At 33.5% G+C, this 19,003-nt stretch overlaps 1 protein-coding gene across 1 annotated transcript; it reads left to right on the top strand.

Annotated features, from left to right (window-relative positions):
- Window positions 1-13,195: 13,195 nt before the first annotated feature.
- LOC149902127 (uncharacterized) lies at window positions 13,196-15,303 on the top strand. The gene is made up of 2 exons (XM_090109780.1): window positions 13,196-13,582; window positions 14,127-15,303. The coding sequence occupies exons 1-2, from the start codon at window positions 13,519-13,521 to the stop codon at window positions 14,486-14,488; spliced, it is 426 nt and encodes a 141-aa protein (XP_089965906.1). The 5' UTR covers window positions 13,196-13,518; the 3' UTR covers window positions 14,489-15,303.
- Window positions 15,304-19,003: the final 3,700 nt, after the last annotated feature.

Raw genomic sequence — 19,003 nt, 5'->3', positions numbered from 1 at the left:
ATATAAATATAGTTGTTTATTTAAGAATTATGACCAAAATATTACTTAAATTACACATATAAAAAGTGATATGGCCTATCAACAACATTAATTATTATCAATTAAAACGAAAGTTTTAACAGTATTAACTCGTCTTGATTGTTAATTAAAATATTATTGTTCATGTTAGATATTCCAATATTCTTTTTTATTAAAAAATGCGTTATCTGTATAAAATAGAACAATCAACGTTTAATATCATACATCACCTACAAAGAATATTCATCTTTCTTTTGCTTAGCTACATAGCATTCCAAAAAACTGTAAATAAAAAATCGTCTCCAAAAAACGCGAACTGAAAAGAACGCACAAAGTTAAATTCCATACTCAAAGAGAAATTTCCGTCAACTGTAACAGTACGTTTAAACGTTTAAAACTCTTGTACACCACTTAAATGTAGTTCTTTGGCGTAACTCCAGTACGGTCGATTGCTCTGTGCAGGTGAAACGGTCAGACATTCAAATAAGTTGATGACTGCGATTCAATTTTATTCGATTCTTTAATTGTTACCGGATAAATTGCTTGCCAATTTAATAGGGAGTGTTTCGTGTGCGTAGTTTCGTAACGTAAAAAATTGAGATATTGTCTGATATGCTGATCGGAGATGACTTGAAAATATAGGATGTCTGTAATGTACTTATAGGCATGGATTGAAGATCATATTTTAATATCTAGATACAGAAATGGTTACGGATTAAATGCGCCCCCGGATGTAAGTTTGATCACGATTATTTGAGGTAATAATGTAATTTACGTATAAAATATTATGTTCGTAGTCAGAAACATTTTATTAATTAGCAGTTTCAATAATAATTTGTAATTTCAACACAAAGACATGTGACCGATGATGCTTTCCCGACGACGCCTTTCGAGCTGCTGAAATATAATACAGAAAACTAATTCATTGATAATATTATATACGTAACAAACAGCGATGGGTCATCACACTAGGAAATTAATTTCCACCCAGTATCACCTTACTTCGGAAATGAAATCACATTCCAAAAACGCCTGCTATAATATCACAAGCTGTCAACAGCATATCCGATAAATCGTGCAATATTATGTTCCCGATATTACACGGTAGGGCTTCAAGTAATCGGTGTCGATTATAAGGGCACGATCGGAAATCTGTCTAGTGGGTGTCGTTTACCCGCCATGTGCGATTCGCGATGTAAGAACATATTGTAAGGCCGTGTTTACAGTGACATCCTTCCTGTAAATAGTTGTCATTTTATGGCAAAGATCTGTGATGTCAAATCAATTAGTCCGGGATCCATCGCCCATTTTTGCAAGTGATTACTATCAAGCTAATTTTTCGTGAGTAGCTTTATTTTGATGAGATGCCCAATAATTTCATGTACGAAACTCTCGATTGTGGTAGCTACCAGAGGAAACAAGGATAAAATATTTTGATTTGATGGTTCACAAATATTAATTACTAACTGAATGTTTTTTTTTGTTCAATCTAAAGATAATTATCTAAATTATTCGAAAAAATATTTGTCCTACAAAATCTATGGTTTGATCAAAGAGTCCCCCTTTCCAATGTGTATCGATAACGAAGTCATCATAAATGATTACTAACCAGCTGATTTTTTTATTTTCACTTATTTAATACTTATATAATTCAACAGACATATTGTCCTACAAATTGCGTAATAAATATTTGAGAACCGTCAAATCAAAAATTTTTATCCTTGTTACCTCTGTAAGCTACCACAATCGAGAGTTTCGTACATGAAATTATTGGGCACCTCATCAAAATAAAGCTACTCACGAAAAATTAGCTTGATAGTAATCACTTGCAAAAATGGGCGATGTATCCCGGACTAAATTCGAATAAACAAATTATGTTTGTCTTGTTTTATGGAATAATAAATACATTATCAAATTAAGGCATTTTAATTTTTAAGCTCCTATAAACTCGTCATAAAACGTAACATTTACTTACGAAAAACACCTGCCTACATCTAAATTTAAAATGAAAATATGATTGATGTACCTACTACTATACTCGTACGTACTACGTACGTACTACGTATGTACGTACTACGTACGTATGTACGTACTACTATACGCGTACTCGTTCAACATTCCTTACAATCACGGTTGCCTGGAAGAGTTTGCTCTTGAGCTATTGCTATTATTTAAGGCCGCCTTTTCGTGCATATATGCCCGTGTGTTATCTTCTTATATATAAAATTCTCGTGTCACAATGTTTGTCCTCAATGGACTTCTAAACCACTTAACCGATTATAATAAAATTCGCACACCATGTGCAGTTCGATCCAACTTGAGAGATAGGATAGATTTTATCCCGGAAATCCCACGGGAAAGGGAACTATGCGGGGTTTTCTCTGAAAACGCGGGCGAAACCGCGGGCGGAAAGCTAGTTATTGTATAAAATTATACTCTAAGTTTGTTTGCCCTGGTATGTACGTTAATACTTAATTTGGAATCCGTCATAACGTCTAACAATTTACAAATCGTAAATAACAAAACCAAACATATTTGAAAGCCCTACATCGAAGGTAATCCCCTTTAAACTGTAATCAATGACATAATATCACAGTTAAGCCTGCATTATAACACGAAACATGTCATTTGTCGTGATATCGATAAATAAGTTAAAGAAAATAACCATTTTTATTATTATATTTACTTGGTTCATTTTATATTAATTTCTCATAAGTCTTGTTTCAATCAAGTTGACTGTAAGATATTTCTAACAATATAAAGTTTATCATCATTTTTTCATAACGTTTGTTACTTACTAACTTTTGATAAAATATTATTATTTGCTGGCGCTTAATTTGATTACAAAAGCTTCCTATAAATCATCTTCTACATAAGCTAGATTTATCTATACATTAAATAAATGTGTACTTATTTAATGTAACCAATGTGAGAAAATAAACTCTTTTTTATTTTTTTTATTTATCTAAACAGGAATCATAACTATCATGACAAATATAAAAAAATAAGAACCTCTAAGAGTCCATCTTACTACTACTACTTTGTAACATTCAATAATCGATTATTAAACACTTGACCGTAATTTGAAGCTTACTTCATTGAGAAGGCACCTAGCTTTTTCCGCCTATTCTTCCCTCTCTTTCCGTTGTATGTATGCTATCTCTCTCGCACACCTCTCCACCAGGTGGCGGGGCGCACGATAATGTCGGGCGCTGGATGTTTTAACGGTTCGGAATTCCTATCATAGTTTATTACTAAGTAAAAATTATCGAACGAGATGAGTCAGCTCCAAGAAGTCACGACATGTCAGAACACGTTGTGATATTATTTTATAAATCGTACGGGAGTTACCGCTCAACTGAATAATGATGGAATTCGCTCATGTATAGTAGATACGTACGATGAATGTTCCACACATTCAAAACTATCCGTAGTCTATACGTGTCCTTTTATGAGTATTATTCTGATCCGTTTTTATGTGAAAATAGACATATTACACACGGCTAATTTGATTGAAAATTACGTTTCCTATGTTCAAATGATGCAACTTTTTTGTTAAAACGAGTAAGTACCAAAAATTTTACAATTAAATTCTTTGGTTTACTGAACTTGTGCTGAAAGGGTTATCGTATAATAATTATCGAGATATCTTAATATAAATTAGATTTAGATACACTTATTTCAAAGGATTTACAATTCACTTCTAACGTTTTAGAATAATATTATAAACTTGTACACCTTGACAAAAAGTAAAAAATTGCGGGTGAGTGGAGATTATTTTGTGCAATTAAATATAACGTCCTACGACGGTATGGTTGCGTTCGTAAGGAATGTTAACGGATATAAAGCAACTAAATGTTACATCGATTGCATGAACAAAAATAAATATGAATCGAAGTTCATTTTAAAATTTAGTGAATTGTTTTGAATTATGAATTTATTAAATGTCGCTAACATTGGAAAATAAGTTAAAGGACCTTGTTAATTGCTATATTATTTAAATGATTATTTACTGCTATTTTTATATTAGCACTAAGGTGTATTCTTGCTCGAAGCAGAATACATAAATGTGGCCACTACTCCTCGCAGGGGTTAGCCAGGTCAAATTCAACCTCGCAGGGTGTCTCTTAAGCATTTTTTGGCAGGCCCTACTTAATTCTAGTTACAAACATCCCTCGCGCAGCTGTCGCTCGCAGGGAAATGGTGCAAATATATATCGGCCCTCGCTGGGCTTTGATTACAATCGTCCCTCACGGAAAAGATGGTGCGAATATATATCAGCCCTCGCGGGGCTTTGATTACAACCGTCCCTCATGGAGAAATGGTGCAAATATATATCAGCCCTCGCGGGGCTTTGATTACAACAGTACCTCACGGAGACATGGTGCAAATATATATCAGCCTTCGCGGGGCTTTGATAACAACCGTCCCCACGGGGAAATGGTGCAAATATATATCAGCCCTCGCGGGGCTTTAATGGCGATTGGTGCAAATATACAAAGGATTGATCATTAAAATGATCATAGATATTTGCTTTTGTCAACGAGGACCCACGAAAGAAGTTTTGGATATGACCGTATCGGATCTTCACTCTTCTAAGGTAGGTAGAAAAAGGTTTTGAAATCTACTTCACAGTGGGCAGTATAGTAAATGACCTAATAAATACAATAAAGGTTAGATACGTCAAATAATGGGCGCATGAAATTGATACTTCGTATCCTAAAAGTTTACGCTTCAGGAATCAGGAAACCACCATTGGTTTACCAATTATGGAAATTGGAATTGAACAAATTGTATTTACCAATGCAAAGCCTAATCACAACAAAGGAAGGCGAGTCGGATCAAATATCATCTCGCAGATGATTTGTGGCGGTGGTTTCGAGGATTGTCACCAAGCCTTGTGTCAACGGTATGTTTGGTATCGTAATTAAATGGCACTAGCCGACCAATTTTCATATACAAACATCGGAAGAGATTTTTTAATCGCAAAGCGATTGAATGTAACAAATGACAATTGATTACGTATAGTTGACCTCTCATAGGCCTATTTTAGTTGCCCGGTCTTGTAGGCAATTTATTTGACTCGTTTTTCAACCCATTTGACCTCATTATTGCACCCATGAGATTTTTCTTCGGGGCTCAAACAATAAATCGCTGAGGGATTAGGATAATCGTTTGTTAGACAAGTTTTTTGTCATCCCACCAGGATTATTATATTGTATAATAAAGTTATATACAACTATTAACGTAAAACGTTTAAGTACTCAACGAATGCTGAGAATACTGACTGTTGAGTTACATAGGATAGAGGATAAATAACGGAAAGTCAATCTTTCCAAACAAAAGCCTCTTATTATTAGATATTACTTGGAACCCCTACCCTTAACGAGAAAGCTCTGCCAAATGACTTCTCATTTCTTTGCTTTGAGGGGGGGGGGGCAATAAATGAAATGTACAGGCTATACGGCTTTTAAAATATAAGTCTGGTAAGCGAACTAAACTTTGCTGGTTTAGTTCTTGCTATATCGCTATCCGTGCCTGCTTCTCGTGTTTACGGGTGAATTAAGTTTATCAATAGTCATAAATGCAATGCTATTCAGAGGATATACTGCATTTAAAACATGACAAAGTCTGGTAAGCGAACTAAACTTTGCTAGTTTAGTTCTTGCTATATCGCTGTCCGTGGCTGCCTCGCGTGTTTACGGATGAATAAAGTAATGTCCTGTCTTCGCATCCACAGCTAACTGTCCTATACTGTCATAATCTTAACACAGATTCATTCGACATAGCTCCCCACGAGCTCAGTTCTTCATTTTTGCACTCGCACAACTGTGGACAACACAAGAGCAATGCCTCCATTGGTAGCAGTTACAATCAAGGGATAACTAACCTTAGGCTAGCCATATTACGGATGTTGGAACAACCGACTATATTCAGGGCAATTTTCTTTGTTCAGTGTAACGTTTAGACTGTCGTAGCATTCCTACGGAACAAAGATGGGATCAGATCTGCATCCTTAATGCAGTTAATCGAAAGGAGATACTTTCAGACGACGATAGTATTCAAAACCCACCATATTCCTTAACATAATAATGCATAGTTAAGCTTATAATCTCTCTTGCCATTATCCTGCAGCAGAATTCCTTGGCGATAATTTATCCTCGTTAGAACGAGCGAGGGTTGTTACGATAATATGAGAAATCCTAGTCAGTTAGAGACCTGAACGACGCGATAGAGTACCGCTATTTCAGTAGTAGTAACACCTAGAAGGGTGAAGGTATTCTGGAAAGCGGAACTGAAGGCCCGGTCAGCAGCATCAGCCACCTAATAGACAGTGTTCAGTGCTGCACCACTATAATCTGCAAAATGACTCTGACGGTATGAAAATGTGGAGTACATTTTCAAAATATCAAATGATATAGTTGGAATAAAAATCCTATTTGCCTCCGTCTATCCAAAAGACATACGGAGTAGCTAGTAGTAGTTGGTTGAATTAGAATAAAGTAACTATAGTTAAAATCCTTTGTTACTGACTGGATAAATTTGGCTCTTTTCCTATCTGACGTTCATATAGCTGTTGACTGCCTAGTGTTGTGCACAAACACTATTATTATAAACTAGCGGTCCGCCCCGGCTTCGCTCGTGGTACTTACGTTTTCTCTACATAAAAACCATCCTCGTACTTCAAGGAATATAAAAAGAATTATCGAAATCGGTTCAGCCGTTCTCGAGTTATGCGCTTACCAACACATTTTGCGATTCATTTTTATATAAGTATAAGAATAAGAAGATAAGTCACGTTATGTAGTCCCGAGGCTTTCGGTATATAAGTTCTGATGTAAATCATAATTATATTTTAAAACCGAATTGATTAAAAGTAACGTACTTGGCTGTAGTAATTGCAGTTTTGGGACACAGATAAGCTCCTTATCATTTTAGTCTCTTAAGTTCAGTATATTTGTTTCCAGTACAGAGTTTATGACCTATCAGTTTTAAATAAATAATTCATGCATTGTACTGAAAGTACTAGCCATGTTTAGATTATGATTGGTGGCGTTGGCTCTAAACATTAATAGATACCGCACGGTTTGGTTGGATGTTAAAAATCTGTATTATAATTAAAACCGTTTACCTGTTTTGATATTTTATTGCCTTATTCAAGGGGTGACCTTTTAAATTTATTTCTGACCCCAAAAGTAAGGACCAAGTTCTCTTCTTGTCCGCTTGTAGCAGGTTGGGTTAAAACTGTGTGAGTTGAGACAGGTGGTAATTCTATGTTAAGATGATTCAATTGTGCTTCTACAGAGTTCTAATTGAATAAATAAAGGTTTGAGTTTGAGGTATTTTTGCCTCGTCGGGATCAGCTGTTGCTTCATTTTGTAAGTAACATCTAAATGCGTAATTGAAAGTCGTTACTGGCGCTTTCGCAGATTTACGCTAAAGATAGTGAAAATTGTAGTAACTTTAACTTTTCAAGCCCAAAAGGTTAACTAAGGTACGCTTGAACCAATCTCATAAGTTCTAATACTTTTAATCATTATGATTAACTTTTTGGTTCTTATTTGATTAACTTTTCATCTGGGATTGTTAATATATTATATAATATAAAAATTTGTGTGATTTATTGGTAGGTATACCTACTATCTGCACACCTTACTCTTTCAAATAAAGAAATAAGTAATTACTTATGTATTCAAATTCACATTGGCGTCCATATATTGTACACCAGGTGGGTAACAAGCAGGTCTCAATGAAGTAAGCTTCAAATTACGGTCAAGTGTTTAATAGCTGTGTTTTACCTGAAAATAAAACACATATTAAATACTTACCTATATTTGAAGCTTACACTTAACGTCCACCTGTTGTGGATTTCGACTCAATGAAAAACATCCAGCGCCCGACATTATCGTGCGCCCCGCCACCTGGTGGAGAGGTGTGCGAGAGAGATAGCATACATACAACGGAAAGAGAGGGAAGAATAGGCGGAAAAAGCTAGGTGCCTTCTCAATGAAGTAAGCTTCAAATATAGGTAAGTATTTAATATGTGTTTTATTTTCAGGTAAAACACAGCTATTTTTACCCAATTCTATGACCTTATCCAACCCGTAAAACTACATAAAACTAACCACATATACCAAAAATAGCCACATTACACATTCAAATAAAGAGTACACTGAACAAACAGGGCTATAAAAAACCGGCCAAGTGCGAGTCGGGCTCGCGCACAAAGGGTTCCGTAGCAGCAAATATAATAAATTACAGTTAAATCAACCTATCTCAAAAACTATAAGAGATACTTTGATCAAACCAAAAATCGTTGAAAGAGTTAATTAGCATGCATCACCTCTATTTTTTTTAGAATTTTATACCCCGTAGTTATAAAAATAGAGGGGGGGGGACATACTTTTTACGACTTTGAGAGCTGATATCTCAAAAACCGTTCACTTTAAGAAAAATGTTTTTTAGAAAACTTTATATCATTTTAAAAGACCTTTCCATTGATACCCCACACGGGTATGTACATCGAAAAAAAAAATTTCATCCCTCAGTTACATGTATGGGGGGCCCCACCCCCAATTCTTTTTTTTACTATTTAGTGTCATATTTTTGTAGCGGTTCATACAACACATATTCCCATCAAATTTCATCACTGTAGTACTTATAGTTTCCGAGTAAATCGGCTGTGACAGACGGACAGACGGACAGACGGACAGACGGACATGACGAAACTATAAGGGTTCCGTTTTTGCCATTTTGGCTACGGAACCCTAAAAAGCCACCCTATGTCAAACTATAAAGAACTCTATTATTCTCGCGATAGCAGTTATAAAAGTTTTCATACATTGAATACTTTTACGAAATTGGTTCATAATTCATTGAATAATGGCAGCACACGACGGTTCTCAGGCTTGAACGAGTGGTAATAATAGGCTCGCGAATGTCTGGGGTCAAGCCTTCATTTAATTTTAATCTGTCGACAACCGCATATTACAGGCTTAAGGTCGTGTCTAACGTATTGTGAAGAATATTTTTCAGCGGAATTAAAAAAAAATCTTAACGGTATTTTTTTTATTCTACTAGTGAAAAATATGCAACATGAAATAAATCAAAATTCAATGTTATAAATCAAAATGCTGAATAACATACTGAATTACAGACACAGGTTTACAGGCGTATCTATGAGGAAATTCCAAACATGATTAATGTAATAAACAACCCGACTGAAAAAAAAAGCAAGTACAATATCTTCGAAGGAAGAAATATGAAATTGAGGAAATTTTCAATAAATAAAGACAATAATTGTAACTATCTAATATTCTTTCAGTATTTCTACATAATATGAACAAAAATTAGACGTAGAGTACACATATAAAGGAAAATTACTAAGAATTAGTTTTCTAATTACATTATTATTGGCGCAACTGTATATTACCACCTTAATAATAGACTTAAATGCAAGTTTCATTACTGTTTAGCATAACTTGCAATTTCCTAGAAGGAAAAAGTGTTCAGTTTACATTCATTTTACTAGAATTAAAATGATATTCCACTGTTTATTTGCTAAATACAAATTGTTTGTTAACCAAAATTAAATTATGAAATAATAATGTTATTTTTAGCTTTTGCAATTAACTTGATATTTTTAGCCTCCGTCAGCTCAGAGTTAATAATTATTCGTATTGAAAGGGTATTTTAATTTACTTTATTTATACTTGAGTTAAAATTACAAATATTACCTTTAAATTATTGTTAGAGAAGTGACGAAAATGTGATTAAAATAAACAAAACTACAATTCAAGAATTCCCCATAAATTTCAAAGATAACTACTATCTTTATATCGAGTTAGAAAATTTGCAACATTAAATTTGCACTTCCAAAACATCGTACCCATAAGTAATATCATTAAAATCTGATGAACAAAACGCCTACAAAGCTAATGTTGTGTCATTATGCAAACTGCCTTATCGGGACTTTGCTTGTATCGGCCCTTATTCCTGATTAAATTTGAAACCATAAAAGCCCAAGCCATCGCGTGCCCAAACAATATTCAATTAAAATACCGTATGCAAAGTAACTATTAAAAGTTAACATGTATCGTAAATGGTTTTATTGGAAGTTAATTTAGTTCATCATTTGACTCAAACTTAATTTACTTTTTCGAATGATTATATATAGGTATTTGTTAAAAATATTTTGCAGTAACATCTATACTAATATGTATTATAAAGCTGAAGAGTTTGTTTGTTTGTTTGTTTGAACGCGCTAATCTCGGGAACTACTGGTCCGATTTGAAAAATTCTTTCGGCGTTAGATCACATGGTTAGATAGCCCATTTATCGAGGAAGGTTATAGGCTATATTATATCATCACGCTACGACCAACAGGGGTGGAGCCACGGGGGTGAAACCGCGCGGAGCAGCTAGTCTACTTATAAAACTTCATAAACAAGCTAGATAATATTATTATGTCATATAAATAGTACTAATGCACCAATTCGTAATATTTTCGCGATGCCGTGGAAACTTAATTAGTTTATAGAGTTAATAATAATGCTTGTATCTATTAAAGTATCTAAAATGTGAAATAAAATTTTACATCACACATCCAATTTCAATTTTAGTTATAATTCAAGGTTATTTATTCATATTATAATAGGTTGACATTTGTATGATAAGCGGAATATACATAGAAATAAACTAAATATGTTGATATTTATTTTGGTACACTGGTAGTTAGTATTGTAATTTATTATTATACTTGACATTTGCGATCTTATCTATCAATACCTACTATGGGGCGACTGTGTCAACAAGCTACTGTATCTTTAGTAGTAAATTGTATTCACTCACACTACTCAAATGAGTAAGGGAAATCACGGAAATCATGACAAATGACTTACGTTTAAAACTGACTATTCTCAAAATAATAAAAAATTATACAAAAAAGAGCGTGTGCCGAGCACACGTGTCAGAAGTGAAACTTATTTGGCATGATATTGATTTATGCATGACGTGACGGTATTGCCATGATGTGTCCTTGAAATTGTACTCAAAACGTGCCTAAACAAGTTTCAGTTCAAAAACTTTATTGACATAATAATAAACACGACAAAAGAGTTGTTTTATTTGTATTTTCGAAACAAATAATTGCTCTAATTAAAGATATACATATATATATTCTTATAATATTATAATAGGAAAAAACTAGAAATAACGTTATAATAGGATTTTCATAGAATCCATCCACTTAACGAAATCGATCGGAAATCAGCGCTAATTTCGTTCATCACATTAACTCGTCCATTCATTTGCGCAGACAAGTCTAATGAGATAATAAGATAAATTACTGGATATCTATTACGAATAGAGTTCAACTCTGATAGCTTCCTTATATTCCTGCTATATGAGTAGGTATTTATCTTCATATTTATTGATAACTGAATGATCAAACGGTCTTATTAATGTTCTTACCTTTTTACCGGTACAAATTTGAACGCAATTAAAAAAAAATACGTGTGGCACTCGAGGACTGCCGGTTGGAGTGGAGGGTGTTAGGTTTTATCGTTACGGAATTTTTCTTGGTCGCCGCGCTCAAAGTCTGAGATAAAAGCTATAGCTTAAAAATATGCAACCTAACGGTTCCACTACTATGTACATTATGATTTCGGCGTGGTTAATGTTTGAAGAATGTCCTTCTATTTTATTTTTCTTCTTTAAGCGGCCAAAATAAATATCTCCTTTTGATATGAACGAAATGATACATCTTTTCGATCGATTCGCCGAGTGATTCTAGTGAAAGTCACGACGATACTTATTTCCAGGAAGTCCTCCCAAAATCCCGATCTGCAGAGAAAATTGAAAGCTTTTTAATGACAGAGATAGAACAGCTAGATTAGATTGAAGTAGTTGGAATATAAAAATCTATGAAGCCAAATATTTTACCTTTCTAACAAAAATACCAGTTTTCCAGGAAATATTCTACCGATTTAAATCTCCTTAATTCTAGAACTTTCTATGGAAAGCCCCGTCACGATGCAATAATTGTTAAACACGCAAGTCCAGTAGACACGTAGTGGAACTTCGAACTGCTGTAAAGATGTTTATGCACGAGATTTTGTTATTACACCATACGATTTATTTATCGTACGATATTTTTATCGTGCTCTTAATACGCGTACAAAAAAATGTATATATAAAGGAAAATATTACTTAAGCGGCGCGATGAAAAGTTTTATATATTAACTTAAACTATATGAAGTGAAATCGTTTAATATATTTCAATATAAACTTTCCAAAGTCCTTTATATATTAGAAGTGAACAATCGTTCCCTTGGCCGGCCCTTGGGAGCAAGGAGCAAATACAATTCACATCTATTGATTTAACTTTGGACAAGTAAATCAGTTTCTGGTCCCTTTTGGTCACCAGAACGTTCTAAAATATTTTCTATTGTCTATTAAGTTTTAGTTAATTGTAATGGCTGGTAATTTTACTTGAAAATATTATAAAGAAATATAAGAGATAAAAACCTAACCCGTTATAATAACGTCCTATAATCACGATTAAACGACTGTACAATCAAAGACGGACGGCGATCATATGCAAAATATATCGAATAGTAAACTAATATCACTATAATTATAACTTCTTGACTAGGTACTTATCAAGAATAACAAATTATGTAACACAAATCATATACTGTTATGTATGTAAAGACGACCATTTTTACAAAAAAGTCGTGAGGTATAAACTGCTCAATACGTGTCGGGCTAGCCTATTGTAAGTTGCAAATCAGTGTTGCAATCAGAACTGGTGTGGACAGCTGTAAATTTGCTCCGAACTCGAATAATATTATGGTGTCGTTCTCAATGCAGAACGCTTCGTTGTAAAGGTGATTGGTTCCGGGGGATTGGAAACTGTGGTCTATGTTATTGCTGTTAATCGTGTGGAATATTAATCTGGAACAATCTTTAATAGCTGAGGAACAATCTATAATATTTTAGAATGGGAAAAAGTGAAGAAATTGGGACATAGGACATGAAAGGCTGCTAAGCACTTTTACAGATGGACTTTTTTTGCAATCGATTGATATAGGTATCATGTAATAATTGTATTTAACATATTATCACCTTGTATATTTAATAAAATTAATATATTTAAGTATGTTAAGTAATTACCAAACTTCTGAAATATTGTGATAATTTTATATTAACACTATCTGGATAACCTTAAATAATTTTGGTGCAATTGTTTTCATTTAAAAATATCAGCAGTAAAAATACTAAGCATTAAGAAATTCAGAACCTTACTCAACTGACTCGCACTTATGTTACTAATTAAACATTCTTACTTTGTCACGAATACAATTGCTGACTTATCAAGAAATGCTAATTCAACCATCCGCTTTCCTTCATTCGTTATCAATCGGTTATTACAATTCCAAGGAATGCCTCTACACATTTATTGTGCAGTAACGAGCTGTGAGCAACATTCCAAGTGAAATGTCTTGTAAGATCTTGTTCATGATCTTTGTTGTGCTCAACGTTATATTTGTTGCTAGCGAAGGTTTGTTATATTATCTTGTACTCTTCATAAGATGAGCAAGTTATCAAACTTGGTGAAATTGCACTGTTTTGTCGTTATACTTACGTTGATACTTATTTATTTAACCATTTATTGTACCACACCAATTTACATTACAATGTACAGTATATACTTATAGTTTTATAGATGCGAGGTAAAGTACAAAAGGTGACCTTATCGCTTAAAAGCGATTTCTTCTATTCGATTTCTTCCTACTTACTACCTTTATATGATTTAAATCTTTTTGGAAGTAATTGCTGAACTACTGAACAGTGAACATTGTGCTTTGTATTTTAATATTATTTATTATAATGTGGAATATAGGATTTAAATTGTTTCAAATATTTCAAAGTGCAATACCGATATGAACTTATTTTTTATAAAAACACGAAAAACAACTTCAAAGAAAGCAAATCTCATCTAAACGGTAAATCAACAATTAAATAATTTCAACTAAAATTACCTTTTTATATTATCATAATAATTGAAGAAACATATCAATCAGTGCATGATAATTTTTTTTCAGACCTTTATGACAATACTAAAGAGAGTTACATAACAATTTTAACAGAAGAATACTTTAATATATTCAAAAATCTACCTACAATCTTTGAATATTTAGCCGTACTAATGGGAAATGATCATAAAGACACAGTAAAATATGATGTTACAGAAACAAATGAGAGAGAAAAACGTGATATTAAAGATGATGATGAAAATGATATAAGTGATGAAGATGAACTTGATAACTTTAATGATGATGATATTCTTTCCTTTGATTCAGCATTTGCACCAAGATTAGGACTTACACCTGAAGAAATAGTGGAACAAATTCATAAAATTGAACACGAGTTAGAAGAGTATAACAGTAATTGTGCAGCAGATTGAAAAATAATGTATTTTTTCAATAACATATTAAGCACTAATTATTTTAGTGAAAATCATCCTCAAATTAAACATAATATGGTTTAAATGCTAGAGAAGTCAGAAATTGAATAAAAAGGTACGAATTGGTTTCGATTAAGAAAATTGAATAAAATGATAACTACTTTTACCATTATTATTTTACCTATAATAGACAATTAATATGCTATTCAGTCTCTAGTCCATAATTAATTATCATATTACATACTAGAGGTCCGCCCCGGCTTCGCCCGTGGTACATATTATTTCGCAATAAAATGTAGCCTATGTCCTTTCTCGGGTATCAAAATATCTCCATACCAAATTTCATGCAAATTGGTTCAGTAGTTTAGGCGTGATTGAGTTACAGACAGACAGACAGAGTTACGTTCGCATTTATAATATTAGTATGGATTATTCAATAAATCGTCATCGTCATATTCTATATTTTTAAAACCACAAAATAGTCTTCCATAAAAAATTGCTTATAGCATTTTTAACAATATGAAAGATGTCGCAATTATCACATGTGCTTTATTTTATCGCCGTTAATTTATCACAAAGAACATACTAAAGAGTTTAATCGGAATTAAAGAGATAGAAAATTGTCCGTACAGCCTTGTCAGGGTAATTTGGGACAAACGCTTTTACAATGGTAATTGGCTTTGCGCTATAATTTTTTTCACACAGGAACGAAATTGTGTTGACTTAATTAAAAATGTTCCGGCCGAACTAACGTGGAGTCGAATTGAATTGGTTTTATATTTAAAAAAATTTAAACGAGTGTCGATACAGCGTATGTTTTTAATTCCTGCTTTTATAAATATGGTAATAGTAGGTAATATTACATACTATTTCTGATAGTAGTAAGACACTAGCATTCCGCCCGCGGCTTCGCCTGCGTTGTCGTAAAATTTATACACTAAAACATTCCTTGAGAACCACTAAAAAATATTAAGTAGATCTCTGCACCAATTTTTGAGTTTATCGCGATCAAATTGTCAGATGCGGTGGGTGCCTGTTTCATATTAAGTAGTTAAATTGTGTAGAATTTATTTAAATTACCTTCGACTGTTATCTGATTATTATCTTTATTTTTCAATAGTAGCTTAGGTCCTCTTAATCGTCTGCGGACGCGGTTCTACCGAATACCCGCGGCCACGTCAATAAAGCGGCACGGCGGAACACAGTGGAGTTTAGTCGGTAGGTGCACTCAGCAGGGTGAGTCCGACATAACCCAGGGCTCTTTCCCCGAGTGCCCTGGGTATGCCTAAATGCATTCTCCACTATAATTAACGCAAAACACACTCTCAGTATCGTATTATTATCATACTATTTATATTTACCATCACACTAGTCCTCTAATCTCTATAACATCATTGACTTTACGTATAATACCGTTGAAATCCTATTATAATTGCAGTCTTCTATTGATATTGACTTAGCCAAATACGCAACAAGTGAGCCTAGCACGCACTTGTATGAGATATATACAATACGTTGTTCCAAAGCGCTATTTAGTACAATAATTAGTGCTTTGCCATGCGGATTCACTGATTGTTCAGCAAATATGTGTAATGGTTTATTTAGTGCATTATTATAGCGAGTGTTTGTCTATTTCCGTTTATTTTGTGTTCAACGTGTATATTTTAATGTCAATAAGGCAATATGAATTGTGAATTGAGTTAGAAATATGTAAATAATTGAATGATTATTTAGGTAATGTGAATATTTAGAGTACAAAAGCAAATGAAATTTGGTTTACCTATTTTCTTTTGAGATTAACCTATGATGACATATCTGTACTATAATATTATAAAGCTGAAGAGTTTATTTGTTTGAACGCGCTAAACTCGGGAACTACTGGTCCGATTTGAAAAATTATTTCGGTGTTAGATAGCCCATTTATCGAGGAAGGCTATAGGTTATATGTATATCATCTCGCTAAGACCAACAGGAGCGGAGCACTGCGGGTAAAACCGCGGAGTACAGCTAGTTTTCTATAAAATACTTAAATCAATTTCCTATTGTTGATACATAGTTTTATACTATCTGTTCTATCTATTCATGTGTAAAAGTTTCTCTGCTGAATATAAAACTACTAAAGTAAAAAGTTAAAACTTGCCCTCATTTTGCCCGGAACATTGGTAAAAGAACCATCAATACACTTGTACTAAGAGTTACTCGCACAAACCCGATACGCCTGCATTTTACGTGTGAAAAAACTACGGTGAATATACTTTTGCGTAGTCCAAGTAACATGGGACTATGATTTTTTTTTCACCTGTAATAAGTGTAAAGGAAGGAAGGAAAGGAATTATAGCATGTTCACTGGTTATACACCAGTGAACATGCTATAATTCCTTGATTACATATTTATAACTGCTGCCATAGAGCGTTGATAGTTGATACCTGTTGGGTGAGGCGGTCAAGAAAAATGGAATTAAAAATTTATCTAGATTGTGTTAAATTATTTTAATTTACAAATATTGTGTACCATTTTTTCAAGACTACAATGGTTATATAATAGGCTTTGGCTACCAAGCGATTTCTCTCTCCTGAAAATATGTGAAATGTGTTTTTCGTCACATTAGAAAACATTGTACAGACAACATAGCACGTCATCCACATCATAATGTTGATGATGATGATGAGTGCTACATTTTCTAACCACATTTCTTTTTTTTTATCTTTATTTTATTAACAACGGTTTGATCAAACATGATCACGCCATGATCATGCCACCCTCATTGGCATTACAAAAAACAACTATCTACGCTTAATACCAAGATTAACAATTTTGTAAATAAATCTAGCTTCCTTAGAAGAAGGAAGCGCCAAAAAAATATTAACATTGCCTAACAATCTAAGGTTCAACTCAGAAGCAGATCTCTCAGCCTCGTTCCGGACCACAATTCTTACATAAACACCTAGAAATTAAAGATTGTACCTAATTCTTTACGCGATTTATTCATTATATTATTATCCCGACGTTTCGTATACTTTGCAGCGTGACCACGGTCTCATAAACCTTTCAAAATGTCCCTTTACACCTTCCAACATGGTCACCAACCACGCACTCATCACGGAACCAGGAGCGGCGCGTAAAAGCAAAAAGTCCGCTCAATTCATAGCGAGTAGATGAAACCGCTTTTAGGTCACAGCTAACGTTACAGGACTCATGGTGATTGAAATTAATTTTTCCATTTTTATCTGTACGTATCTGTGGGAGATAAAATTTCATGTATGTGACGATATTGGGAAATGTAAGTTTGGGGTAAAATTGCTATTTTTAACTTTGGATTATAAAACTAATTGTGATGGAATAAATCCATACTTAATATTATAAATGCGAAAGTAACTCTGTCTGTCTGTCTGTTACTCAATCACGCCTAAACTACTGAACCAATTTGCATGAAATTTGGTATGGAGATAATTTGATATACCCGAGAAAGGACATAGGCTACCTTTTATTGCGAAATATGTACCACGGGCGAAGCTGGGGCAGACAGTAATAATTATTGAAAAGGGGATGTCATCAAAACCAATATTATGTACCTACACAGGTTTTAAATTAAACACTTCGGTCGTAGAAGATAAAAGCAGCCTTTGTTTATGAAAAAATGTAGTTACAATTTTTCTAGAAGGATCTAAATCTCGATTAAGAATGAAATAATCTTTATGGTGCTAAATTATTTTTGCTTAAAATATAACCTTTATGTCTAAGCTTTATGTATATTACACCTATTCCGCTACTTTTCTAAATGTATTGGAATTAGTTAGTAGTAGTTAGATAGAGAAAGCATTATTATACATAGTTAAAAATAGAAACCACTTTAGCGTAACTTAATAAAATCTACAAATTCAACGTCCTTCAAGCATACAACCATTTGAAAACATAACATGCACAAATTCGCTTGTTTAATAGAATTCTCGCATCTCATTTACAATATCGCTTCGAAGGTAAAAATCGTACGTGGCGTACATTCTGCCGTCCTTTAACTAAAAAGCCGTTAACCAACAAATGGTCAATTTTCAGTTTTAAATGTAGGGTGACAGAGTTCAAAATTCTCTATCTTTCTGTCTAAGAATCATTTCTCTAGCATTAATAGTTATAGAGATATAAAAATATTGTAAGCCGTTAAATAACACAATTTTCAGCGATTCCATAACTTGAAAGCGTCTAACCAACACTACTTCGCTAAATTTCCTTTAAAGTACCTTAACCGAAAGATTTAATAATTATTTTTTAGCTTTTTACTTGACTAAAAGTACGTTATCAGATTATACTTGACTATAGAGACGCAAAAGGACTATAACTGCTTTATGATAAGCTTTCATATAACTATTCCAATGGAAATCCTTACCTTATTTGCAGTTACTCGCCCTTAACGCTTTTTTAGTTAAGTAATTTTATTTAGGACAAATTCTAATAACACTTTTTTGCTTAGCTACAAAGCAGCTAACCCTCATTTTTTAGCTAAAAGGCAGTTATCCGAT

Source organism: Colias eurytheme, chromosome 15, assembly GCF_061535395.1.
Source record: "Colias eurytheme isolate Ceu_HAF_F1 chromosome 15, ilColEury1 Martin Lab GWU primary, whole genome shotgun sequence".
Lineage (NCBI taxonomy): Eukaryota > Metazoa > Arthropoda > Insecta > Lepidoptera > Pieridae > Colias > Colias eurytheme.
Note: the sequence above shows the minus strand (reverse complement) of the source record. Positions and strands in the feature narration are given on the sequence as shown.